At 35.2% G+C, this 22947-nt stretch overlaps 1 protein-coding gene across 1 annotated transcript; it reads right to left on the bottom strand.

The window, feature by feature from the left end:
* Positions 1 to 12163: 12163 nt before the first annotated feature.
* LOC132164709 (D-xylose-proton symporter-like 3, chloroplastic) lies at positions 12164 to 16038 on the bottom strand. Its single transcript, XM_059575261.2, has 14 exons — positions 15754 to 16038; positions 15557 to 15657; positions 15012 to 15090; positions 14797 to 14856; positions 14628 to 14694; positions 14421 to 14545; positions 14218 to 14319; positions 13759 to 14136; positions 13580 to 13627; positions 13415 to 13477; positions 13229 to 13309; positions 13021 to 13119; positions 12602 to 12739; positions 12164 to 12492 (listed from the first exon to the last, which is right to left on the bottom strand). The coding sequence occupies exons 1-14, from the start codon at positions 15958 to 15960 to the stop codon at positions 12358 to 12360; spliced, it is 1683 nt and encodes a 560-aa protein (XP_059431244.2). The 5' UTR covers positions 15961 to 16038; the 3' UTR covers positions 12164 to 12357.
* Positions 16039 to 22947: the final 6909 nt, after the last annotated feature.

The raw sequence follows: 22947 nt of genomic DNA on the forward strand, positions 1-22947 counted from the left end.
CTTTTATTTTTAATATTCATAATTATATAGGTTTTATTTGTATTGAAATAAGATAGATGATTTATTTGATTGCATTAAATCTTGATTGAAAGATTTTGTTTTATTTTGTATTCATAAATTTTTTCTCTCTCAAATATTGAGAATTATGTGAATTTTATTTGTATTTAAATATAACCTTTAGCATGTCTTTTTATTGAAAGAGTGATAATTGATTTTTTAACATGATTATTTTAGCCTGTAATTAATAAAAAAAAAAAAATGAAGATGCGTTTAAGTTTTAAAATCAAAGATAATAAAGAACCCTGCGCATAACACGAGTTATATGCTAGGGTATCTATGTATAAATAGATATATAGATACTTCTTCTTCGCTTTTGTAGAGGTAACCAAAAAGAATTTTCCTTCCAAAATGCTTCTTCTTCATTTTTGTAGAACGCTTTTCATATCATTTTTGGATTTATCTTTGTGTATCTATGTATAAATTCTTCACGAGTGTAAATTAATTATTTTTATGTTTGTTTCTCTAGAAAGTTTCATTGTATTGAAATATAATAGGTATCACACCAATAAGATTTTATGTTTTAATTCATTTGAATATTTTATTAGATTTTGTTTTTTCTTCATTTTGTGATTTACTCAAATTTTCTAGCATTTTTTGGAAGTGTTGAAAGAAATTTATTTGATTGCATTAAATATTGAGTGAAATGTGTGTTTTATTTTGTATTAAAAAGAAGTGAGAAGATTTTGTTTATTTTACTCTGTATTTTTTCTAAAATGATTAGAACTTTATGGATTTTATTTGTATTACAATATAATAAATATCACATCAACAATATCAGAGTTTCCTACTAACTTTCTATTAATATTTTGATCATCAGAATTCAAGTTTCCTTCTTGCTATTTTTATTTTTTATTTTATACTTTTCATTAAGTAGATGTTTGGTATATTTCAAAAAAAAAAAAAAAATACATGTTCAGTATAGTAATTTACTGGTGTATAACCTTTAGTATGTATTTTCACACACACATTTTAACTTATAATAAAAAGTAAGATGAGATACGTTTAAGTTTTGAAATTAAATTATAATGAAGAATCCCGTGCATAGCGCGGGTTACATGCTAGTTATTTATAATATGCGAGTAAATGGTCTATAAATTGCATTGAATATGGTTTATGATGTGATAAATGAGGTTATATATAATCACATAGTTTATCTTATACCATAAACCTTTGAGTTTACAATTTAATGTTTGCGGCCAGTAATGAGTAATTTTATGAGTAAAATCTTAGACATTTAGACTGATAACTAATAGAATTCTATAATGGACAAATTGCTTGTTCCTTAAATCACTAAATCATGCATGTGTCAAATCCATTCGTTAATTTATTTTCCATTCAACAGATTTGTATATAACTCATGGTCTTATAATATTTACAAATATTTTTTTTGGGTAAAATAGAGTTTATTAAAACAATTAAACCAAAATGGTTCATATGGAGTGTATCTCGTCCCAATGGGTAGTTCAATGAATTGAAGTCCACGCCTTATGAAGTGAAGATTACTAAATCGAATTTCATTCTCTTTATGTGGGCATGTAAAAAAAAAATGAAGTGTATCTCATAATTTCATAAACATCAAAATAATTGTTTGTTCAATTGCAATGAACTATATCTCATCACTAAAAACATACAATCACATATCAAAGCACCTCAAGCATATTTATATCACTTTCTAGGGGATGATTTTAGGAACAAGGGAATACTATGAGACACTTTTTTGGCCATTGTTCTCAAGAAAAAGGCAAGCAGATCAAATTTCACAGCTTAAAATCTGTCAAAACATGGGAGACAATAATGACTAATGTGTCAGGGACATACAAACATTAGTCTAATGAAAATATATCTTATGGAGTTGGATCTTTCTAATTATGGCTTTTGCCTTTATTTTTCTAGCTTTTATTTTTCTTGGATGGATGATGGATTAAGCTTGAATGGTTTGTTCTTTTCTTGTTCTTTCTCTTTTTCTTTTTTCTTTTTTTCCTTTTTCATTCAAGTTTAAGTCGCATATTTGGTGTTAATCCAAAATTAACCAAGGGGAGTGGCTCGATCATCTCCGACTTGGAGCCCATTCATTTCAATTTTCAAACATATGGGTATTTGGTCTGAATAGTTGAAGCTCATTTGCTATTATCAGGTTAAGCCGATTTCAGAGTTGTTACTTTGTTAGCTGAAATGTTTAAGTAGTATGAGTATTGAGGATAAAAGATATATCGATAAAGTTGAATTGGAGGTTGGGTCTAATGGTCTATACTCGAAATAGCACATTGTCTTTTTAGATAATTCATTTCCATATTCGTATGTTTACTCATTCACCATTTTTCATTTTATCTTCCAGGAAATTTCCATAAATCATATTTCCATACTTCATCAAAACATCCATTAAATACACCCCAAAAACATAAATAGAGTTTGCATTGATGTTTTAATTTGAAAAAAAAAAAAAACAAAGGGTCAACGTTGATGTCTTATTACGATCAGAGTAGACAACAACGAGCAGACGCTAATATATATATATGAAAACATGAAAAATAAATATATTCACGAAAATGTAATGTAAACTAAATATTGAAATTGAAGAAGATTATAATAAACTTCAAAATACTTCAAATACTTACAAATTATGAAGTGATCGACTTGAAACTCGAATTTGAAATGCTGGAGAACAACATGGAGTATATGAAAAATATCTAAGAAAGTTTCTAAAGAGTATTTTTGGCTAGGCCATCCCAGATTCTTATTGAGGGTGGTCTTGGCTGTTGGGGTTATCCCACATTGGTTTTGGAAGGAGTTGGTAGTCAGTTTAAAAGAGAGATCACCCCAACATTGGACCACAAGGCCCTATGGGGGTGGCGCGGCCACCCACAATATATATATAGTTTTTTTCGAAAACTTTGTCCATTCCCTTTATAACAGTTATTCCTCTCATTTTTTAGATGAATATTATTCCTGTCTGTTAAGGGATGTGGAATAACTATTCCTATAAATAGATCCTTACCAAACAAAAGAATAACTATTCCATAAGAATAATCATTCTATTCCAGAGGTCTATTTCATAAACAAAATGGGGCTGAGTGTAAGCTTTCAATTGCTTAATTTCTAAGGTTTTTCTAAGGTTGACAAGCAATAGCTACCAAGAATTATTTGTAATGCAGGTTGATGTTTTACTCGGTTAATATTATCTATTCTGAAAAACCTAAATACGACTCCAAAAGACACCTATTCAAATGTCTAGGTGTTTCACAAAGATTATGCGGAATAAGATCTAACCTAACAGTTAATATTCAACCAAACACAGATAAGTAATGAACAATCAAGAGCACAGATATTTGGTTACGAAGAAGAAACCATTTAAAGAACTTTCTAAATGTAAGACCTCTCCGGAGCAGCCAAACCTAGGAAATCAATCCACTATAAGAAGAATAAGGAATACAAGAAGGATTACAAAACCTTTGCAATTGACACTTCCTTGCACACGACAAGCGACCCACTTGACTTCTACCGCAGTAGCCCTTTCCAGAACATCTGGCATAATTCTTTTATATGATTTCCTTTTACTGGAACTCCGATAGACTTCTCAACCGTAAATTTATCAAATGAACAACTAAAACTCTAAGAGATTCAATTTAACGCTCACCCCATATGATCTTTCTTAGCACAGCCTCCGACGAACTCTCTGGGGGTGAAAAATGTGTCTCTCTCTTCTATAATGATGTATATATATTAGTACATCAAACCCTAGACCTGGGTCCACTAAAAACATGTTTTTGGGCATAATAGGTACGGAGTGTCCGGACAGGTTAATGGGCTGTCCGGACACTGCTTTACCGAGCAAAAATAAGGTTTCTGGAATTGCAGTCTGGACACGGGGAAGGCCGGTCCGGACCCGGCATGCAATGAGTGAAACAGCATTCTGAAAATGCTGTCCAGTCTTGATCAACAGCTCCGATCGATGTGCGTTTGCGGTCCAATTGAGCTGAAATTTTGTAGAGACGTTCATGACACATGAATCTACATTATGAACAGTGGAGATTTGATTCTGAACATTTTATATCAGTGTTTGAGCCTGTAAACATTAGTCTCTGCATTTTGGAACTGAATTAAGCCAACACAAGAATTAACATATTCAAATTTCTTGTATGAGTATTTAAGAAGTGATACACAAACCCTCAATTACTTATTCGATCATAAGTACTCACTTTCTAATATAACAATGAAAATCAATATTTAATAAAGAGGAAAATTTACCTTACCCTCTGTTTTTCAATTTGAACCCCAATGTTTAAAAGTTGGTAATGTACCCCTAAATGTTTCAAAAAATTTCAATTCAGACCATTCGTTATTAATTTTCGTCTAATTGGATAGAAATCATCCCACGTGCATCTTACATGGGATTTTGATGCCTTCTATTCCAATTTTGCCCTCATTAAAACCTATGAAATTACGTAACTACCCTCATTAAAATTTATGAAATCGAGGAGGTAAAGTGAATTTAACCCTTTAATAAAATAACAAATGAAAATATATATAGCATCAAATGATGATTTTCATCGCCACGTTAAGAAATAAGCACTTGAAAGTTCTTTTGAATATTTATATTGACACTGGAATTTTTATTGACACCGAAAGTTTTATTCTATTTTATTTCAAGTGATAGTAAGTTTGCAGAAGATATCATATATATATATATAAGCCGAATCACTCTCAGAAGTGCCTTAATATTGCAACATGTGGCATGAACCCTTTTTATTTTAATGCTAAACCGATTTTTTAAAACATAATTTGTGAACCAGTTTTTTAAAACTGAACCGGTTCTTACTTAAAAAACCAGTCATTAAATCAACTTAATTAATGACATTTAATTATATTTCAAGAGTTTTCTATATATAAATTATTTAATAAATTAAGTATTATCAATGTCCAAATCAAATAAGGAAACAAATAATACAAATCAAATCATATCATATATAATAGCCGAAGTCTTCTTTTGAAGTGCCTTCAAATCGCGACATGTGGGGTGAACCAATTTTTTTTAAAGACTAAACTGATTTTTTAACTCATATTTTAAAAAGTAAACAATTAAAAATTGAACGGTTCATATTTTTGTTCCCTCTCTATCTCTCTTTTTTTCCTCTCTCTCAACGTCTCTCTCTTTTCTTTTCTTTTTTTCCAAGTCATTCACTCTCATTCCACATCTCTCTCTCTTGAACCGGTTCATATCTCTCTCTCTCTCTCTCTCTCCTTTTTTTTTCCTCTCTCTCCACGTCTCTCTCTCTTTTTTCTCTCCAAGTCTTTCACTCTCATTCAACATCTCTCTCTTAATTTCAAAAAAAAAAAAAATCTCTCTCCCTCCACTCTCCAACATTAATATCTCTCATCTTTTTTCTCTCCATCTCTATCTTTCTCCTGCTCCACTCTCCAACATTAACAAAAACATAATTTATTGCCTTAAAAATTCAACTTAGAGGTAATTATTCTTCTTAACTTTTTTTTTTTTTTTTTCAAACCAACAATGTTTTAACATATTCTAATTTATATAAATTAAACTAAAATTAAAAGTCTTATGTTTTAATTCATTTGAATGTTTATGGATTTTTTTTTTTGTGTAATTTACTCGTATTTTCAAGCATATTTTTAAGTTTTTTTTTTTTTCTCTACTTTTGAAAGCAATATTATTTTGCTTATTTTTTTTTAATACTCAAAATTATATAGGTTTTATTTGTATTGAAATAAGATAGATGATTTATTTGATTGTTTGAAAGAGTTTTTAACATGACTATTTTAGCCTGTAATTAATAAAAAATAAAAAAATGAAGATGAGTTTAAGTTTTAAAATCAAATATAATAAAGAACCATACGCATAGCGCGAGTTATATGTTAGGGTATCTATGTATAAATAGATACATGGATACTTCTTCATTTTTGTAGAGGTAACAAAAAAGAATTTTCCTTCCAAAATGCTTCTTCATTTTTGTATAACGCTTATCATATCATTTTTGGATTTATCTTTGTATATCTATGTATAAATTTTTCATGACTGTAAATTAATTATTTTTATGTTTGTTTCTCTAGAAAGTTTCATTGTATTAAAATATAATAGGTATCACACCAATAAGAATTTATGTTTTAATTCATTTGAATATTTTATTACTTTTTTTTTTTTTTTGGTGATTTACTCGAATTTTCTAGCATTTTTTGGAAGTGTTGAAAGAAATTTATTTGATTGCATTAAATATTGAGTGAAATGTGTGTTTTATTTTGTATTAAAAAGAAGAGAGAAGATTTTGTTTATTTTATTCTATATTTTTTCTGAAATGATTAGAACTATAAGGGTTTTATTTGTATTACAATATAATAAGTATTACATCAACAATATCAGAGTTTCTTACTAATTTTTTATTAATATTTTGATCATCAGAATTCAAGTGTCCTTCTTGCTATTTTTTTTTTCTTTTATACTTTTTATTAAGTAGATGTTTGGTACGATATTTCAAAAAAAAAAAAAAAATACACGTTCAGTAATTTACTGATGTATAACCTTTAGTATGTATTTTTACACACCTATTTTAACTTATAATGATAAATAAGATGGAATGTGTTTAAGTTTTAAAATTAAATTATAATGAAGAATCTCGCGCATAACGCGAGTTATGTGCTAGTATATATGATGAAGCAAAGGCACCTTTGGCAAGAGCCCATTACTATTCATCTAAAAAATTTAACTCTTTTAACATTCTTACTTTTTACATCACATTAGTCACCTTTTACTACTGTTCAAATAAAAAAATCGTTACAAAATAAAAAATTTTCACTTTTGCATACCAAATATTTTTACTTTTTTCTGGCATCAATAATTCTTGCTGTAACTGTCCGATGCCAAAGGAAGCCAAAGACTTTATTACTGAAAAAATTAAATTTCTATCGCACATAGTTTGAAAAAAATGAAAATGGCGTATAGACATTGGATAAGGATCCACGGCAATTTCAAAAAAATTGCTGTGTCCCAATTTTAACAATCCAGGCCGTTCGTTACAAGAAAGGCTTGGAACATGCCACGTGTTTTATAAAATATTGGATTCCAAAATTTGAACCCAGGGTTTCGAACTCTCCTCTCAGTTCTCGCTCTTCTTTGGTCAATTCTCGTTCTTCGGCTCTCTCTCCATTGTCTCCATAGCAGACATCATGCCGGCATAGGCAAGCTTTTCTCTCTTTTATTTATTTTTGGTTTATGGGTCTGGATTTCTCGCCAACTATTTTTCTTGTTGCAGAACTTCCAATTTTGAATTTTCTCTCTCGATACTCTTTATATATTCAAAAGCATCAAGTTTGGCAAAGAAATCTGAGTTCTTCTTAATCAGCAGATTTGGCAATTTGGTCCCTCAAGTTTCTCTTCAACCCCTTCCTGTGTGTTTTCTCAGACTGATTTTTTGAATGGATTTAACGAAATGGAGTGATGAGGGTTTTACACTGCCTCAAATCAGCTCTCCATCTTTCAAGAAAATCGGTTGTTTAACAACAAGAAAAATAGTCGAGAAGATTTTTGTGCTCATTATTTTCTTTGGAAAGATTTTTGTGGCCTTCAGTCATCAGTTGGCGAGAAGTATTAACCAGTAAAAAAAAATGGGGAGAGTAGAAGAAGAGGAGCGTGGGTAAAGTGAAAAGAAAGAAAGTGAAATATATAAATAATAAAAGCGGTCTAGACGTGACATTTTCTTGGCCGTAAATGTCAAAATTGCTGATCTGGCAATTTCTCCGATCCATAGACATTGGCAAACCCTTCCTCTTTGGTGGGTGAGATATGTGGTTTCGATAAACCCCAAGAGGTTTTTCTCAATGCTATGTTTTTTTCTTTTTTAGTCGTATGCAGTCCTCCTTTTTCATTGGATGAATCTTCTTTTTTTGTGGTTAGAATCTTCCAAATCATAGTCAACGTTGGTGGCAGCAAATGTGCAGCATATCAAATCAAACTTCCAAGTAGACGATGTATCTTCTCTGTGAGGTATCTGCTTTTTTTGTGGTTAGAATCTTCCAAATCATAGCCAACGTTGGTGGCAGCAAATGTGAAGCATATCAAATCAAACTTCCAAGTACACGATGTATCTTCTTTGTGAGGTAATTGATTGATTGGCCATGACTATGTGAACACAGAAACCACTTCTTTTCCCTCCCTTTCATTATTTTTATATATTTCTACAAGCATGTGTCATTTCTCTTGAGTTTGATACATTTAAACAAATAAAGGCCTTCTTCTGTCTACAAAGAGGGATATAATTCCTTCTTTTCTTTTTTTAAGTACTTTTTGCAATGGCAATAGTTCTTAGATCACTTCATTTTCTGCTACTTCTCTATGTTTCCTATATTCTCTTGGCCCTTGCTCAAGATGAATGATCTCCACGTAGGACACTTGGGCAACCTCATGATCCTATTCCACAATACTAGGATATGAGGGAAGCAGCAGATGATCAGATTGCTAAGGAGATTATCAAGGAAGAGAAGGATCAACGCAGAGATTATCTATCCTAGCCGTAGTTCTCTTAGTTGTGTTATCTTTATCTCATCTTATGTATTACGTCTATCAGTAGCTAAGCTCTTGTTATTTCCTTGTTATTATTTCGTTACTAATCGTAGTATATATAAGACAAGGAGAGGAGCAACATAGGTATTCCTTGAGAATTGTATTAAAGGTCCGTCACCGGTCCTAATTGGAGTTCATTATCAATGTATCATTCTCATCGACGTGGTATCAGAGTGTTAAATATATTGTTGAATATATTGCGAGCGGAAGAAGGAGAGACAGAAGAGAGAGAGAGCGGAAGAATATAATAGACTACATCTCTTCTATATCGAGTCTGATTGATTGATGTGAATACAGAGGCCTTTATATAGAGAGAGGTTATGAATGATAAATAAAAAATCCTTGACTAATTAAGGTAAGAAATAAACCCTAATAGGAAAAACAATAAACCCTAGAGAATAATATAAAATATTGTAACATCCTCCATCAAACTCAAAGTGTAAGCTTGAGATTGGGAAAAAGAAAGGAAGAGAAAGATGAATTCGCCGAAAAAGCTGCTTGTGCCGAAAGAGTTGCCGGAGTGATGCCATAAAAGTTGCTAATATGCAATAGTAGATTCTGCCACTGTGATGGGCCTTGGGCCTTGATTGAATTAAGGCATGCATTTGGACAGGAAAACCATATGCTAGTAATGGACTGTCTCGCTTGGTCGGCTGAGCTAAGTAGAGTCGTCTCGCCTAATCGGGTGAGCTAAGTAGGGTCATCTTGCCTGGTCGGCTAAACTAAATAGGGCCGGTTGAAGGGGATAATCACACCCGAAAACCCGTGGACTGTTGAAAGGTTTGACCCAAAAATTCTGACTAGTAATGGATCAATGGCCTGAGGAGAGACTGCAGTGACCGGTGATAGTTGCGGTTGCGAAGGCATAAGTGGGCCGGTTGAAGGGGCTTGTTTGGCCAGAAATGTAATGACCCAGGAAAAAGCGCTAGCCACATCTGCATTATTACCCCAAAAGGACTAGTCAATTTGAAGCTTCCATAGAATTTATTATAAAGCCTAGTTTTCCCTAGTAACTAGACAATGTGGACTTAGCACCCATGACTATTTTTATAAACCACTCACTCTATGCGGGCTTCTTCTCATCTTCCCAATATGGGACCGAGTTGTTACAAACTCTCCCTCTTAAATTCCTAACGTCCTCGTCAGGACCATGTCATGCAATGCTCTAGTATCACATGACCTGGCGTTATACCATTTGTAACGACCCAGGGAAAAGCGTTAGCCACATCTGCGCTCTCACCCCAAAATGACTAGTTAATTTGAAGCTTTCCTAGATTTCATTATAAAGCCTAGTTTCACGTAGTAACTATGCAATGTGGGACTTAACACCCATGACTATATTTATAAACCACTCACTCTATGTGGACTTCTTCTCATCTTCCCAAGATGGGACCAGGTTGTTACACGAAAACCCATGGACCGGAGGAAAGATTGGTCTGACCCTAGAATGCCCACCACAAGAAGATTGAACCGAGTTGAGCTGCGCCGAAAAAGGCTGTGGAACCGAATTGAACAATGCACGAACCGACTCGAACCGCATTAAACAAACGCCTTAACGTAAAAAAATCTCATTTTGTGCTATATAGATATGCCAAAAGCAAAAAAAAACAGACCACAAATTTGAAAGGAAGACAAAAAATTGAGTAGCAAACACCGGGTCAACTTTGAGTCCGGTCAAAGTCAACAGTCAACACTGAAAAAAGACAAAGTCAAAAGTCAACGCAAGAAAAGTCAAGCCTGACAAGGTGCTGGCATGGCAGAGGCTCTGACGTGGCCAATGTGCTTACATGGCAAAGGTGCTGGCATGGCTAATATAGAGGTACAGGGATTGCCTGGACAAGTAAGTTTGGTTGATTGGGTCTGTGAGTGCTAGAGAAAATGAGATATCCTTGATGCTAGTGATCCAAGATTGGAAGGTAATTATGTGGTGGAGGAAATGGAATTGGTTTTGAAACTAGGCCTGTTTTGCTCACATTCAATACCAACTGCTAGGCCTAGCATGAAGCAAGCGGTGTAGTTTTTGGATGGTGATGCTGATATGGGGGAATTACTACATGACATTGCTTCTTTTCGTTCATTTAAAAGTAATGAATCATCTGATTTCACGTCATTTCTTTTTTCCCAAGTTTCTGCTCTTTCCATGTCTACCACTGATTTAATCTCGAGAGGTGGTAGCTTATAGTGCCCCTAAATTTCAATTCTTTTGTAGGAGATTTTGATTTAAATAAAATAAAGTTGTTTATTCACTCATATATTTATGAGCATTGGGCATATAACATATTTACATGTTTATCATTTTAGATTATTATTCAGAATTTACATATAAGTGGTCCATAAATTGCATTGAATATAATTTATCGTGTGATTAATGAGATTATCACACAGAATATCTTAAACCATAAACCTTGCAATTTACAATTTAATGTTTGCAGCCAGTAATAGGATTGTGTATTCCATTTGATAAGACTTTAACACATCAATCATGATGATTTATCTTGATCATGCTATGTGTAACTTTTGATTAATGTGTTTGTACAAATACAATGCACTAAACGGACTACTGGAGTTGTCATTCCTTTATAACACTATCAAAAGGAATTATGTAAAACTCCGAAAGGTCTTACTAAATTGATACAAAATCCTGACATAATCGCAAACTAAAGCATAAAGTGAATGTCACTTTGATGCATTAGGAGTAAAATCTTTACTACAATCAAAATTCTCGGTGCGTTGGATAATCACATATAGCATTGTAGGAACTCCATCCTCGATAAGGAATCGAAGTCCTAATGGGTTGTTTTGGGTGTGGGTTTCGGACTGGACAGTGAGGGAGAGAAGTGGAAAAAATAATTAAAAATAATATTTAGAGAAAGTAGATAGTAAATTGATAATATGGTGGAGTTTGTATTAAAAAGCAAGTAGCTAAATGAAAACAATGCATGTTTTGAGTAGCAAAAATAACCTCTATGGCTAGAGTTACTCTTATGCGCTATAGTTTCAAGAATCTATGAACATAGATTTGTGTGGGCTGCTTACCCTATTTCTCACTATAATAGTCAGATGAATGAGAGTGAATGCACTCAGCAATTTTAATGGATATAATTTTAGTGTCAAAATGATGATCAATGGAACTTCACAAAATTAATATGGTGTTAGCAGGGTGATGATTCGTCATAATTTGGGTTACAAGGCCCGAACTCATAAGTTTATCAGATTAATCTTCCTATTTAAACTGGTAAATTGTTTTTTTTTTCTTCTAAATCTGATTTTGGTCTTTGAATTTGGGATCTTTGGAATCTAAGAGGTCCAACCCAGAGCTCCAAGCAAATGGGTTTTGATCCATAAGTCTGGTCCTGAAAGAGCACTACAAACTACGGCTAGTTCATCTCCCAAGTCAAAACAGATTTCTTTTGTTTCTCTTTATGCCTTTTGACAATATCAAGTAGAGTATTTAATCTCTGGTTCACTACCACCAAGATTCTAATCTAGTTAATGAAAGCCCAGTAGTCTTCTAGCTGAAAAGCCATTACCTGAAGTTGCAACTTCTTGATGAGCTTCATTAATGTACAATAATAAGATTGCTTTTATGAAATGATAAGACAGATAGGTTGATGAAGTTTAAAAGGAGATGATCTTCCATTGCCATGCCAGGATACAAGTCTACAGAGTAACCAAAATTCTTGGCGTATTGGAGCTCACCTATTCATTTCGACAGATATGAGCTTTCACTTCGAAATTTTGGTCTCAATCTCTTCCAAGCTCAAACCTTTGGTCTCTGGGACAACGAGCACTACAAACACAAGTGACAACAAAGCAATAGCCCCGAAAAGAAGGAAGAGGTTTTCCGCTCCTAGAAGCTCCTGCAATATTTAGCAGAACTCCATATTCAGTCAATCACAGGAGAATGAAAACTATGAACAATGAGATACCAGCTTTGAAAGAAATGGATTGATAAAAGCAAATCAATACCTTCAATGGTAAGAAAGCAAAGGTCACAAGGGCATTGGAACCAAAGTTAGTAAGAACTGCTAGACTGATCCCTCGCCCTCTTGTCCGGATTGGGAATATCTCCGACACCATAAGCCAACTGATCGGCCCAAATGATATCTGAAATACCATTCAAAGAACAGAAATCTAATAATGAATCAAAATTCCCATCAACCGTGTCAGGAAGAAAAAATTGTCACTGCTCATCAGGTATTAACTGCTTTCCCTTTCATTTTTCTTTCTTTTTCCCAGAAAATTCTAAAACTCAAGGTAGCTCTCTAACATAGAATTTTCTATGGATGTTAGAAGATGAAATTCAGCCACGATAGACGTGCTCCTTATTGTTATATTCGAAAGAAATAGTGCAGTAAATTCCAACATTTAAAAGAGAAAATGGTTACCTGGTAGCAACCAACATAGAGAAGAAGACCAGCTACAGCAACAAAAGGGAATCCTCCAAGAAATTTATAATAAGCAGAAAGTAGAAGTAAAGAAACAGCCTGTGGTAATTTGAAGAAAAACATAGTCAAGCTTTCATCATGTTTTTTTTATAAATGAACATTAAATAATGCATGATACGTAGCAGATTGATAGTCATTTGATGCATACAATGCCGCTGACACCTCCAATTAGCAGGGGTCTTCTCCCAAGATTATCTACTTTTAGGATAGCTATCCATGTCATCAGTAACTGAAGAAGGAATCATTATTAATCATTATTAGCATTACCAGGAGGTATTAAGGCAGGGAGACTCTTTCCCTCATGTTCAAAGACTTCAAAGATTATTAAACATACTTTGAACACACCAATTACAACTGAAACTCGGGTAGCATCAGAGGCCGCAGAGAATCCAGCAGTCTTGAATATTAGAATCACAAAGAATATCATTACGTTAGGAAAAATGAGATAAAGGGATAGCATTTAATCCAAAGAACAGATTTGAGTTCAACCATGACGTACCTGAAGTATTGAACCTGCATAATATAGAACACTTGGTTGCCCAGTTATCTGTCACAGTCAGGTGGTAAATTGGCTTACCAACAAGAAAAAATCCACATTTCTTCATTACATGCTTGTTTGAACTTGAGTTTAAAGATAAATGTAAAAACAAATTCATAGCAGCAAAAAGGAAGAAATACCTGTTGAAAAAGGACCAAACCTCCACCGATTAGAAAGGCTTTCAAACTTGGGCCTTGAAAAACCTCCAAGAAACTGCCCTCAGATTCCTGATCCTCATATGCATATTTCAATGACACAAAGGTGTCTTCTATTTGCCTCTCAGACAATTTGTCACCAGGAGGACGGCCCCTTAGTTTGCTCAGGGCAATTAAGGCCTTCTCTTTGTAATCTTGTAAAGACCCTTTACCTTGAACAGCCCTAAGAAGTAACCAGCGTGGAGATGGTGGAAGACTCCACATGCCTAGTCCCATAATTAAAGCAATTGGTGCACTAACTCCAAACATGTAACGCCACCCTCCAACTACATCAACCTGAAGGCTTCCAACCACATAACCCAACTGCAGAAAATTTCATTTTCTAGCTCAGTTTATTTCAGACAAGAAAGTGAACATAGAGAATAATATAAGAGTAAAGAATACCAGAATTCCCAGAACTATGAAGAGTTCATTCAAAGATACTAGAGTGCCACGAATCTGAGATGGGCAAGTTTCTGCAATATAGAGAGGAGCTCCATGCATGGTCTGCCAAATTAACTCACATATAAGAAGGTCAGAGCATGACTAGGTACATAATAGCAGCTAAGACTGCAGAAAAGAAGAGGGGGAGTTTCAAAGAAGCCCACCAAACCAATACCAAGGCCATAGAGCAGCCTTCCTATTAAAAGGACACTAAGGCCTGGAGCATAGGCAGTGACCAGACCACCAAGCGCATATAGCACAGCTGATATGATAAGTTCTCGCCTCCTCCCTTTACGAGAAAACCCATTATATTGGAAAGAAAATCATAAAAAAAAGGTCCAAAATTCAGGAAAGAGTAAATAAGGACATACCAAGGAAGTCTGCAATTGGGTAGGCAAGAATTGAACCAGAAAGAGCTCCATAAAGTGAACCACTGACCTGTATTCAATTCAATATTAAAAGAATGGATTGAACATAAAACAAACTGCAAGTATCCAGAAAAATGGCAGAAGTAATGTAACTCTGATCCTCGAACCATACCACAAGCCCAAGCTGAATGGCCGAAATGTTGAACCAAGTTGTTCCACTGAGCTCAGGTGACTAACAATCATCATTGTAACAACAAAAAAAATGTATATGCTTAAATCGGCTGTATAAGACACACCTAAATGAATCGATGGTTATCAAAACAACAAGAAAGATAACTAAACGCAAATTAAATATATATGAAAGAAGTCAATAAACAAAACATGCACCTGCAATGAGAGGGCAGCACCAGAGGTGGCACCAATGTCATACCCAAATAACAAACCTCCCAAGGCTGGGAACAAAAACCTAAAATTGCAAGAACAAAGTTAAATTTAGGCAATGATTTGTTTATTTTTCAGAGAAACATATTCACACTAAAACCTCATTCACGACTCTTTTCTTGATTCACCCTATTCTCTTCAAATTCAAAACAACGAAGATATAAATCCCACTACCATGAATTACGCATGGTTAGCTACAGCCTACAACTTTTTAAGTACTAATTAATCTTGCTTTCACACCAAAACTAAAACAGAGTAATTCAATATGGTAATCAGGTTGAAGGTCCAATTTTGCGATTGCATTCATACATCCTGAAAACCATAGCTTGAAGTAAACAATAACAAATAAATGACAATATTCTCACATGCAATGCAAGAGGCTAGAGCTAACCAATACTTTTGGATTTTAGATACCCATCAAATTCATCCAAACTACAGAATACCCATTATCAAAAAAAACATGAAATCAAGAGAAAGTGGTAGAGACGCACGGTAAAATCACAGAAGACCAAGCAAATTCCTCCTGATACGTTGCGTCAGAGGCAAGCGACTCATCCTCTTCCCCAGAAGCATACTCTTTCTGTACTCCCACCTGCCCACCAAACACAAAAACTATCAACCAACAAAACATAGAAGAAAAAAAAAAAAAACAAAAACAAAAAACGAATGGGAGATCTTGGGTGCTCACATGGAATCTGAGTTGACGGCCAGAAAGCAAAGGTAATTTTGAGAAACTGGGAAATTTGGCCTTGAAATGCGCGTTGCAAGTTGAACATGATTGTGTGCTAATTTGGGTGTAAGAGATGAGAGCTTGTGATGGCTTTGTCCGCCGAGTTGGGTGTGACTGTGAGAGCTTGAGGTTGAAGAGAGGTGGAGTTGAGGCACTGCAAGCCATACCAGGCAGTTTGACTGAAAGTGTATGATCAAAGGGTAACGGTTTGATGGCTCCCGCTTTATCTTATTCTATTTTTGTTTGGGGGGTGGTGGTGGGGGCGGGGTGGGGGGTTCAAATTTTGATACTTCGAGTGACTTCGGAGTTTTGACCTTCAATCATATGGATTAGGATGCACTCAATTTGCTAATAATTTTAGCAACAAAACAATATAATTTTTTTCACTTTTTATATCATATCTTTCACCTTTTTATTATTATTCAAATAAAAAAAATAACTATAAAATAAAACTTTTTTCACTTTTTTATATCAAACATTCTTACTTTTTTTTTCACATCAACTACAATGCCAAAAAAAAAAAGCTTTAACTTGGAAGAATTACTTTCATATAAAGATTTCTCATGTTACTGTCCGTAAATACCGTGGATCCAAGGGTGGAACTAGCGCTTTGCTTCGGAGGACAAAGTCTCGTCAAAATTTTTAATTTTTTACTCTTACATATCTTCATTTTTTAGTTACGTTTCCCTCATCTCAAATTCTGATTTTGCCTTGTATTGATCCTAATGTATAAGATTCACTTGTTCTAATAAATTTAAGACGGTCAAGTCACGTATTCAAACAAATTGATCTCATATAAACTATCATTCGTGCTCTCTTGTACATGATGTTTAAATTGCTAAAAATCTGTATAATTGTTAGGGGTGAACACCAATTTCAAATGCTCAGCGGAATGAATCTATCCCTCTTTGTGCAAATTAAATAGTCACAGTAGCAGAATAATAATCAAACAACACACAAGCAAGACACCATGATTTTTACGTGGAAAACCCTTCAATGCGAAGGTAAAAACCACGAGACCTAATCCAGTCAAATCTTACACTATCAACAATAATGAGTTTATAATTGTCTTCCCTTGAAAAATATCTATAGGTTATCACCACATCAAGAATATATGCATTCTTGGATTAAACATAAATTCATCACCCTAAAGTGGATTCCAACAAGAATAAAGAAATATCTCACCAAGTAGGTATTAGCAACCAAGCGACTGGAGAGGAAGTTCAACGATCGACACCAGTCAATACGTAGCACTCGTCGTCAGGAACAACATACTAAAATTTCATCAAGATCGGATCACAAACAACCTTCAATCTTTGACGGATGTAGTGAAGAAAAACCTTTTTCTTCTCTTCTCTTTTCTCTCTCTCCATGCGCCACCATAGCTCTCCTTTCTTCTCCTTATTTCTTTTTGTCTTTTTGTCTCACAAAGATACACGTAGGTGTGTTCCTTTTATATAGCAAACAAAAGGGTAACAACCATTTTGTTTACTAGTCCACATAGGTTGGTCCCCATATAAAGGAGGACCACCCCAACAAATCTCCCCCTCTCGATTATGTGGGGGGCTCCACTAAGCCTGCCACGCTTCTGCATATTTCAAGCTTTTGCATAGGCAATGATTTAGTCATTATATCTGACCCATTGTATTAAGTATGAATTTTCTCAATCTGTAGCAGCTTATCCTCCAGTGCATCATGAATCCAATGACACTTAACATCGATATGTTTCGATCTTGAATGCAAAGTTGAATTCTTACTGAGATGGATGGCTTTCTCACTGTCACAGTAAAGCACATGCCTCTCTTGTTATAGACCCAGTTCTTGTAAGAACTTTTTCATCCATAACAATTCTTCAGCCGCTTCAGTGATGACAATGTACTATGCCTTTGTGGTAGACAAAGCAACACATTTCTGTAATCTAGATTGCCATAACACTGCTCTCCCAGAATAAGTAATCAAGTACCCTGAAGTAGATTTTCTGGAATAAATATCCCCAACCATATATGCGTCTATAAACCTATCAAGCACCTGTTTGCCATTGCCGAAGCACAAACATACTCTTGAAGTACCTCTGAGATACCTGAGAATCCATTTCACAGCTGCCCAATGTTCTTTGCCAGGATTAGAAAGGAACTGACTGACAACTCCAACAGCAAGAGCGATATCAAACCTCATACACACCATGGCATACATCAAGCTACCCACAGCTGATACATAAGGCATTTTCTTCATTTCATCTTTATCTTTCTCACTTGTATGACTTTGCTTTGAACTTAACTTCAAATGACCTGCAAGTGTAAAGCTCACCGGTTTTGCATTGCTCATGTTGAACATGTCTAATAAATTCTCAATATAACTCTCTTGTGATAGCCACAATTTTTCTTTCTTCCTATCACAAGAGATCTTCATACCAAGGATCTGCTTTACGGGTCCCAAGTCCTTTATAGCAAAGGACTTACTCAACTCTTTCTTCAGTCTGTCAAGTTTACTAGTGTCACGAAAAACAATCAACATGTCATCCACATATAGCAAGAGAATAATAAATTCTCCATTAGAGAATTTCTTCACAAATACACAATGATCTAATGTAGTTTTGTCATACCCATAATCAATCATAAAAGAATCAAACTTCTTATACCACTGTCTCGATGCCTGCTTGAGTCCTTACAAACTCTTTTTTCAACCGACACACTAAATGTTTTTTGCCTTTAGTTGTGAACCCATCTGGTTGCTCCATATAAATTTACACCTCCAATTCACCATGGAGGAAAGTAGTCTTCACATCAAGTTGTTCGATTTCCAAATTCATTTTGGCGGCCAAACCCAAAACAACTCTAATAGACGACATCTTTACCACGGGTGAAAAAAAATTCATCAAAATCAATGCCCTTCTTTTGACCGAACGCCTTTACAATTAGTTGTGTCTTGTACCTTGGTTGTGATCTGTTTGGTTCAATATTGCATCTGAACACCCATTTATTCTTGAGTGCTCTCTTGCCCTTAGGCAATTCCACCAAATCATATGTGTGATTTTCATGCAAGGATTTCATCTCATCTTGCATGGCTTCTAACCATTGATTTTTCTAGTCATGTAGTATAACCTCTTGATAACTTTCTGGCTCTCCCCCATCAGAAAGTAACACATACTCATTAAGTAAATACGTTTTGGAAGGCTGTCGGTATCTAGTAGATCTCCTCAACTGAATCCGGATGGTTTTGAAGAAGCTTGCTCTAGGTATTCTTCTGACTCCACACTATCAATTGCAAGCTCACCATTTTCACCAACTATATCAACCTCTTCTTCTTGTACATCTCCCATGTGTTCATTATGAATCACACAAGGAGGAAGAATTGGATCCAAATCAAGATGGTATTCACTGAGGGACTCTGCCTTTTTCTGATCCAAGTCTTCAATGGTTTGATCTTCAAAGAAGAAGACATCTCTACTTCGTATGATTTTCTTATTAACTGAATCCCACAATTTGTAACCAAACTCATCATGCCCATAACCCATGAAGATACATTGCTTGACTTTACTAGCAAGCTTTGACCTCTCATCTCTAGGAATATAGACAAATGTCCTGCAGCCAAACACTTTCAAGTGCTCAAAATAAACACCATTCCCTGTCCAAACCCTTTGAGAAATGTCACCATCCAAAGGAACTGATTGTAGTGACCCAAATAATCAATTAGGCTTAGGACAAGTTAATTAGAAGGTTAATTGGACTTTGAGTCACTAGGGACACCTAGAGGGGCATTTTTTAAATTTTGGATCTCAGAGCTACAGTAGACGAACGCTCATGTGGGGGACCACACACGAGCGCTCGCCTGACAATCATACACGAACGCTTGTGTGGGGACCAAGTCTAGTGCTCGTTGACTTTTTGTTGACTGTTGGTTTTTACCCGCGCGTGTCACATGCCACCTAATCCCTCTGAGCAACAGTACACGAGCGCTTGCTCCCTGTAGTACCACAAATGCTCGCCCCTTTCCTGTTATTCACCATTTTGCCCTCAGCCTTTTTCCTTATAAATAGAACCTTACCCCATTCAATTTTTCTCACCCCAAAAGCTTAGAAAAACTCTATCATTTGGTTTTGTGAGAGTGGTGAGATTTTTGAGCACTTGGAGGAGTTTACTTGGAGGACTTGCTTGGTTGAGGTAATCCTTACCATTTCCTTGAGTTTCGTTCTAATAGCTTAAGTTTTAATATTGGTTAGCGCTTCCACTTGCATAGATTAATCTTACTGTTTAGAGACGTTGTTATAGTGTTAGAAAGCCTTTTGATAGCATAAGAGACCATTAGAAAGCTCAGGAAAGAAGTGGGTCAAATGAGGTTCTACTTGAAACTCACTAGACGAAGGCCGTCCCTAGGTCGAGCGCTAGCCCAGGACCAGTTCAGGGAATTGCCTTCTGGCCGAGTACTCGGTAACCCCTGTTTTCGAGCCTAGGGTTTATTTTAGTGGACTTAGGACTAATAGAAAGTTTTCCATAGATTTGGAGAACCCGTAGCCTTTGGAAGTATACTCGGAGAATCTAGTTGATCCAGGTGAATTTTAACTCACATAATGCTTGCTATTATTTTCTCACATTTGCACGTCTATTTTGTATACCAAAACATCCATATTTACAACTCTCTCAAAGATATATTTTCTGCTGCACATGAACTCTAGCTTTTGTGAAAAACGCCGTACTTAATATGTTAACGAAAGTGAGACTTGTAAAAAGTATGCATGTAAAATACAAACAAGATAAATTGCATCGTATGACATGGTACACCGATACATGCGGGATAACGACCATGGGCTTACTATACATGTTAACTTTATGGTCAAATGTGTGTATTGTTATATGGGCCTTGAATCCAATGATTATTTTGTGACTGACGCAGCCTTAACGGGCAGTCACTACAGGACAGACATCATTAGTGGTGTTAGCCACCTAAGATCGGACTCGGTCGTGCTACTAGTGTTATGGACAATACCGTACAATATCTGGGGCACCGATGTTGTATTACAAGTCCGTCGGGATAGCATCAACCCTATTGAGAAGGGGTAATATCTCGGGTAGACGATACTGTTGAACTATCACTGTTACTCATGATTATAAGAATGCATCATATATCTATATCACGCCTATGGAAAACTGTCATGGTTAAACTGTTGCATACTTTATTAAATAGAATTCATCACTAAACTCGTATGGGTATTATATGCATTAACATTCACTAAGTCTTTAGACTTACCCCTGTTTTTATGTTTTCCCCCTTCCATTACGTATAATTGCGTGGTTTAACTAGCTTAAACGAGGATGTCTTCGGATCCGACATGAGTGTTTGCGCAAGACCTGATTCGAGTAATTTTTTAGGATATGGAATCTGAGTGGTTGAAGTCCATGTGGGATGATGGAGGAATCATCCGAGCTGACATGATCGAGATTATTATCACTTTAGTCTTGCTTAAGCTTAGGATTTGATATGTTGATCTTTTTTTAGATAATTATGTTATGGGATATAATCTTTTATTTTGATGATGGTCTGATGACCGATACATTTGGTGACTATCTTTATATTATGAGGTACTATGTTTACTCTGGTGTATGAATGTGTGGATGTTTTGTTACTATTCTCTATTCCTATAGTTTAGAAATCTTCCACTGAGGTATCTCGCTTAAGAGAGGTTGTGATCCCTGAGTCTTGTCCCGTGAGGATAGGGCTGGGAGACGAACCATAGAGTTAATTACCAGTTAATTAACTTTCGGGCATTACATTGATGGAGAAAGATTTATCAAGTCAACTGCTGTCCTTATTGCCTCACCCCAAAAATGTTTAGGCAATTTTGCATGAGAGAGCATACACCTGATTCTCTCACATATGGTTCTGTTCATTCTCTCTGCTACGCCATTATGTTGTGAAGTTTTGGGCACAGTTTTCTCAAGCCTAATGCCATAGCTTTTGCAATACTCTTCAAACGGTCCTTTGTGTTCACCATCATTGTCTGTACGGACGCATTTTAACTGCCTTCCAGTTTCTCTTTTAACATTCACATGAAAGACTTTGAATACACCTAGTACCTGATCTTTGGTATTCAAAGCAAAAAACCCACACCTTTCTAGAGTGATCATCAATAAAAGTCACATAATAAAATGCACCTCCTAGAGTTTTAGTGTTTGTAGTGCAGACATCAATGTGAATTAAATCAAGAATATTAGATTTTGTTGATGAAGAAGATTTTTGAAATGAAACTCTTCTTTGTTTTCCAACAAGACAATGAGTACAAGGCGTTAGTGATGTACCTTTATTATTAGATAGGAGTTGTTCCTTGGCGAGAATCTAAAGTTCATTCTCACTCATGTGACCAAGCCTCTTGTGCCATAGCTTAGTAGAGTTTTCATTCTAAACAACAATTGCATCTCCCTTGACTAGACTTGCATATGTCTTGTAAAGAGTATTAATCTTCTTTTCCTTAGCTAAGATAAGAGAACCCTTGCTCAGTTTCCACTGTCTACCTCCAAGGTAATTGCAGTAGCCTTCATCATCAAGTTTCCCAATAAAAATCAAGTTGAAGCGCATTTCAGGAATAAGTCTGACATCCTTGAGAATCAATTTGCACCCAATGTTGGTTTCTAACTGTATATCTCCCATGCCCACAATTTTACACTTTGCTTCATTTCTCATCCTGACCCAACCAAAATCGCACTGGTGTAGGAAGAGAAAAAATCTATATGTGGAGTAATATGAAAAGATGCTGATGTATCAACTACCCACGTAGATTCATCACATGTGAGATTAGCATAAGCTTCATCAAAAACAAATACCACATCACCATTAGATGCAACTGTTGTAGTGTCTTTTTCTTTTTGAAGTTCTTCATCTTTTTCTTTCAACTGCTCCCTTTTTAACTTTCTGCAATCTCTTCTTATATGCCCAAGCTTACCATAGTGAAAACGTTTTATGTCTATTTTTTAGTAGAACTTTCCTCTTGACTTATCACGATTGTCATATCTGCGAGGTTTTTTGCTTTTACTTCTCCCCCGCCTTTCTATAACAAGTGCCTCTAAATGAAAAGAAATACCTTGCTCTTTTCTTATTGCCACTCCATTGAACATGTTGTCTTTTATCATACACATAGTTATCAGAAAAGAAACAACACAA

This window comes from Corylus avellana, chromosome 8, assembly GCF_965113065.1.
Source record: "Corylus avellana chromosome 8, dhCorAvel1.hap1.2, whole genome shotgun sequence".
In the NCBI taxonomy this organism is placed as follows: Eukaryota; Viridiplantae; Streptophyta; class Magnoliopsida; order Fagales; family Betulaceae; genus Corylus; species Corylus avellana.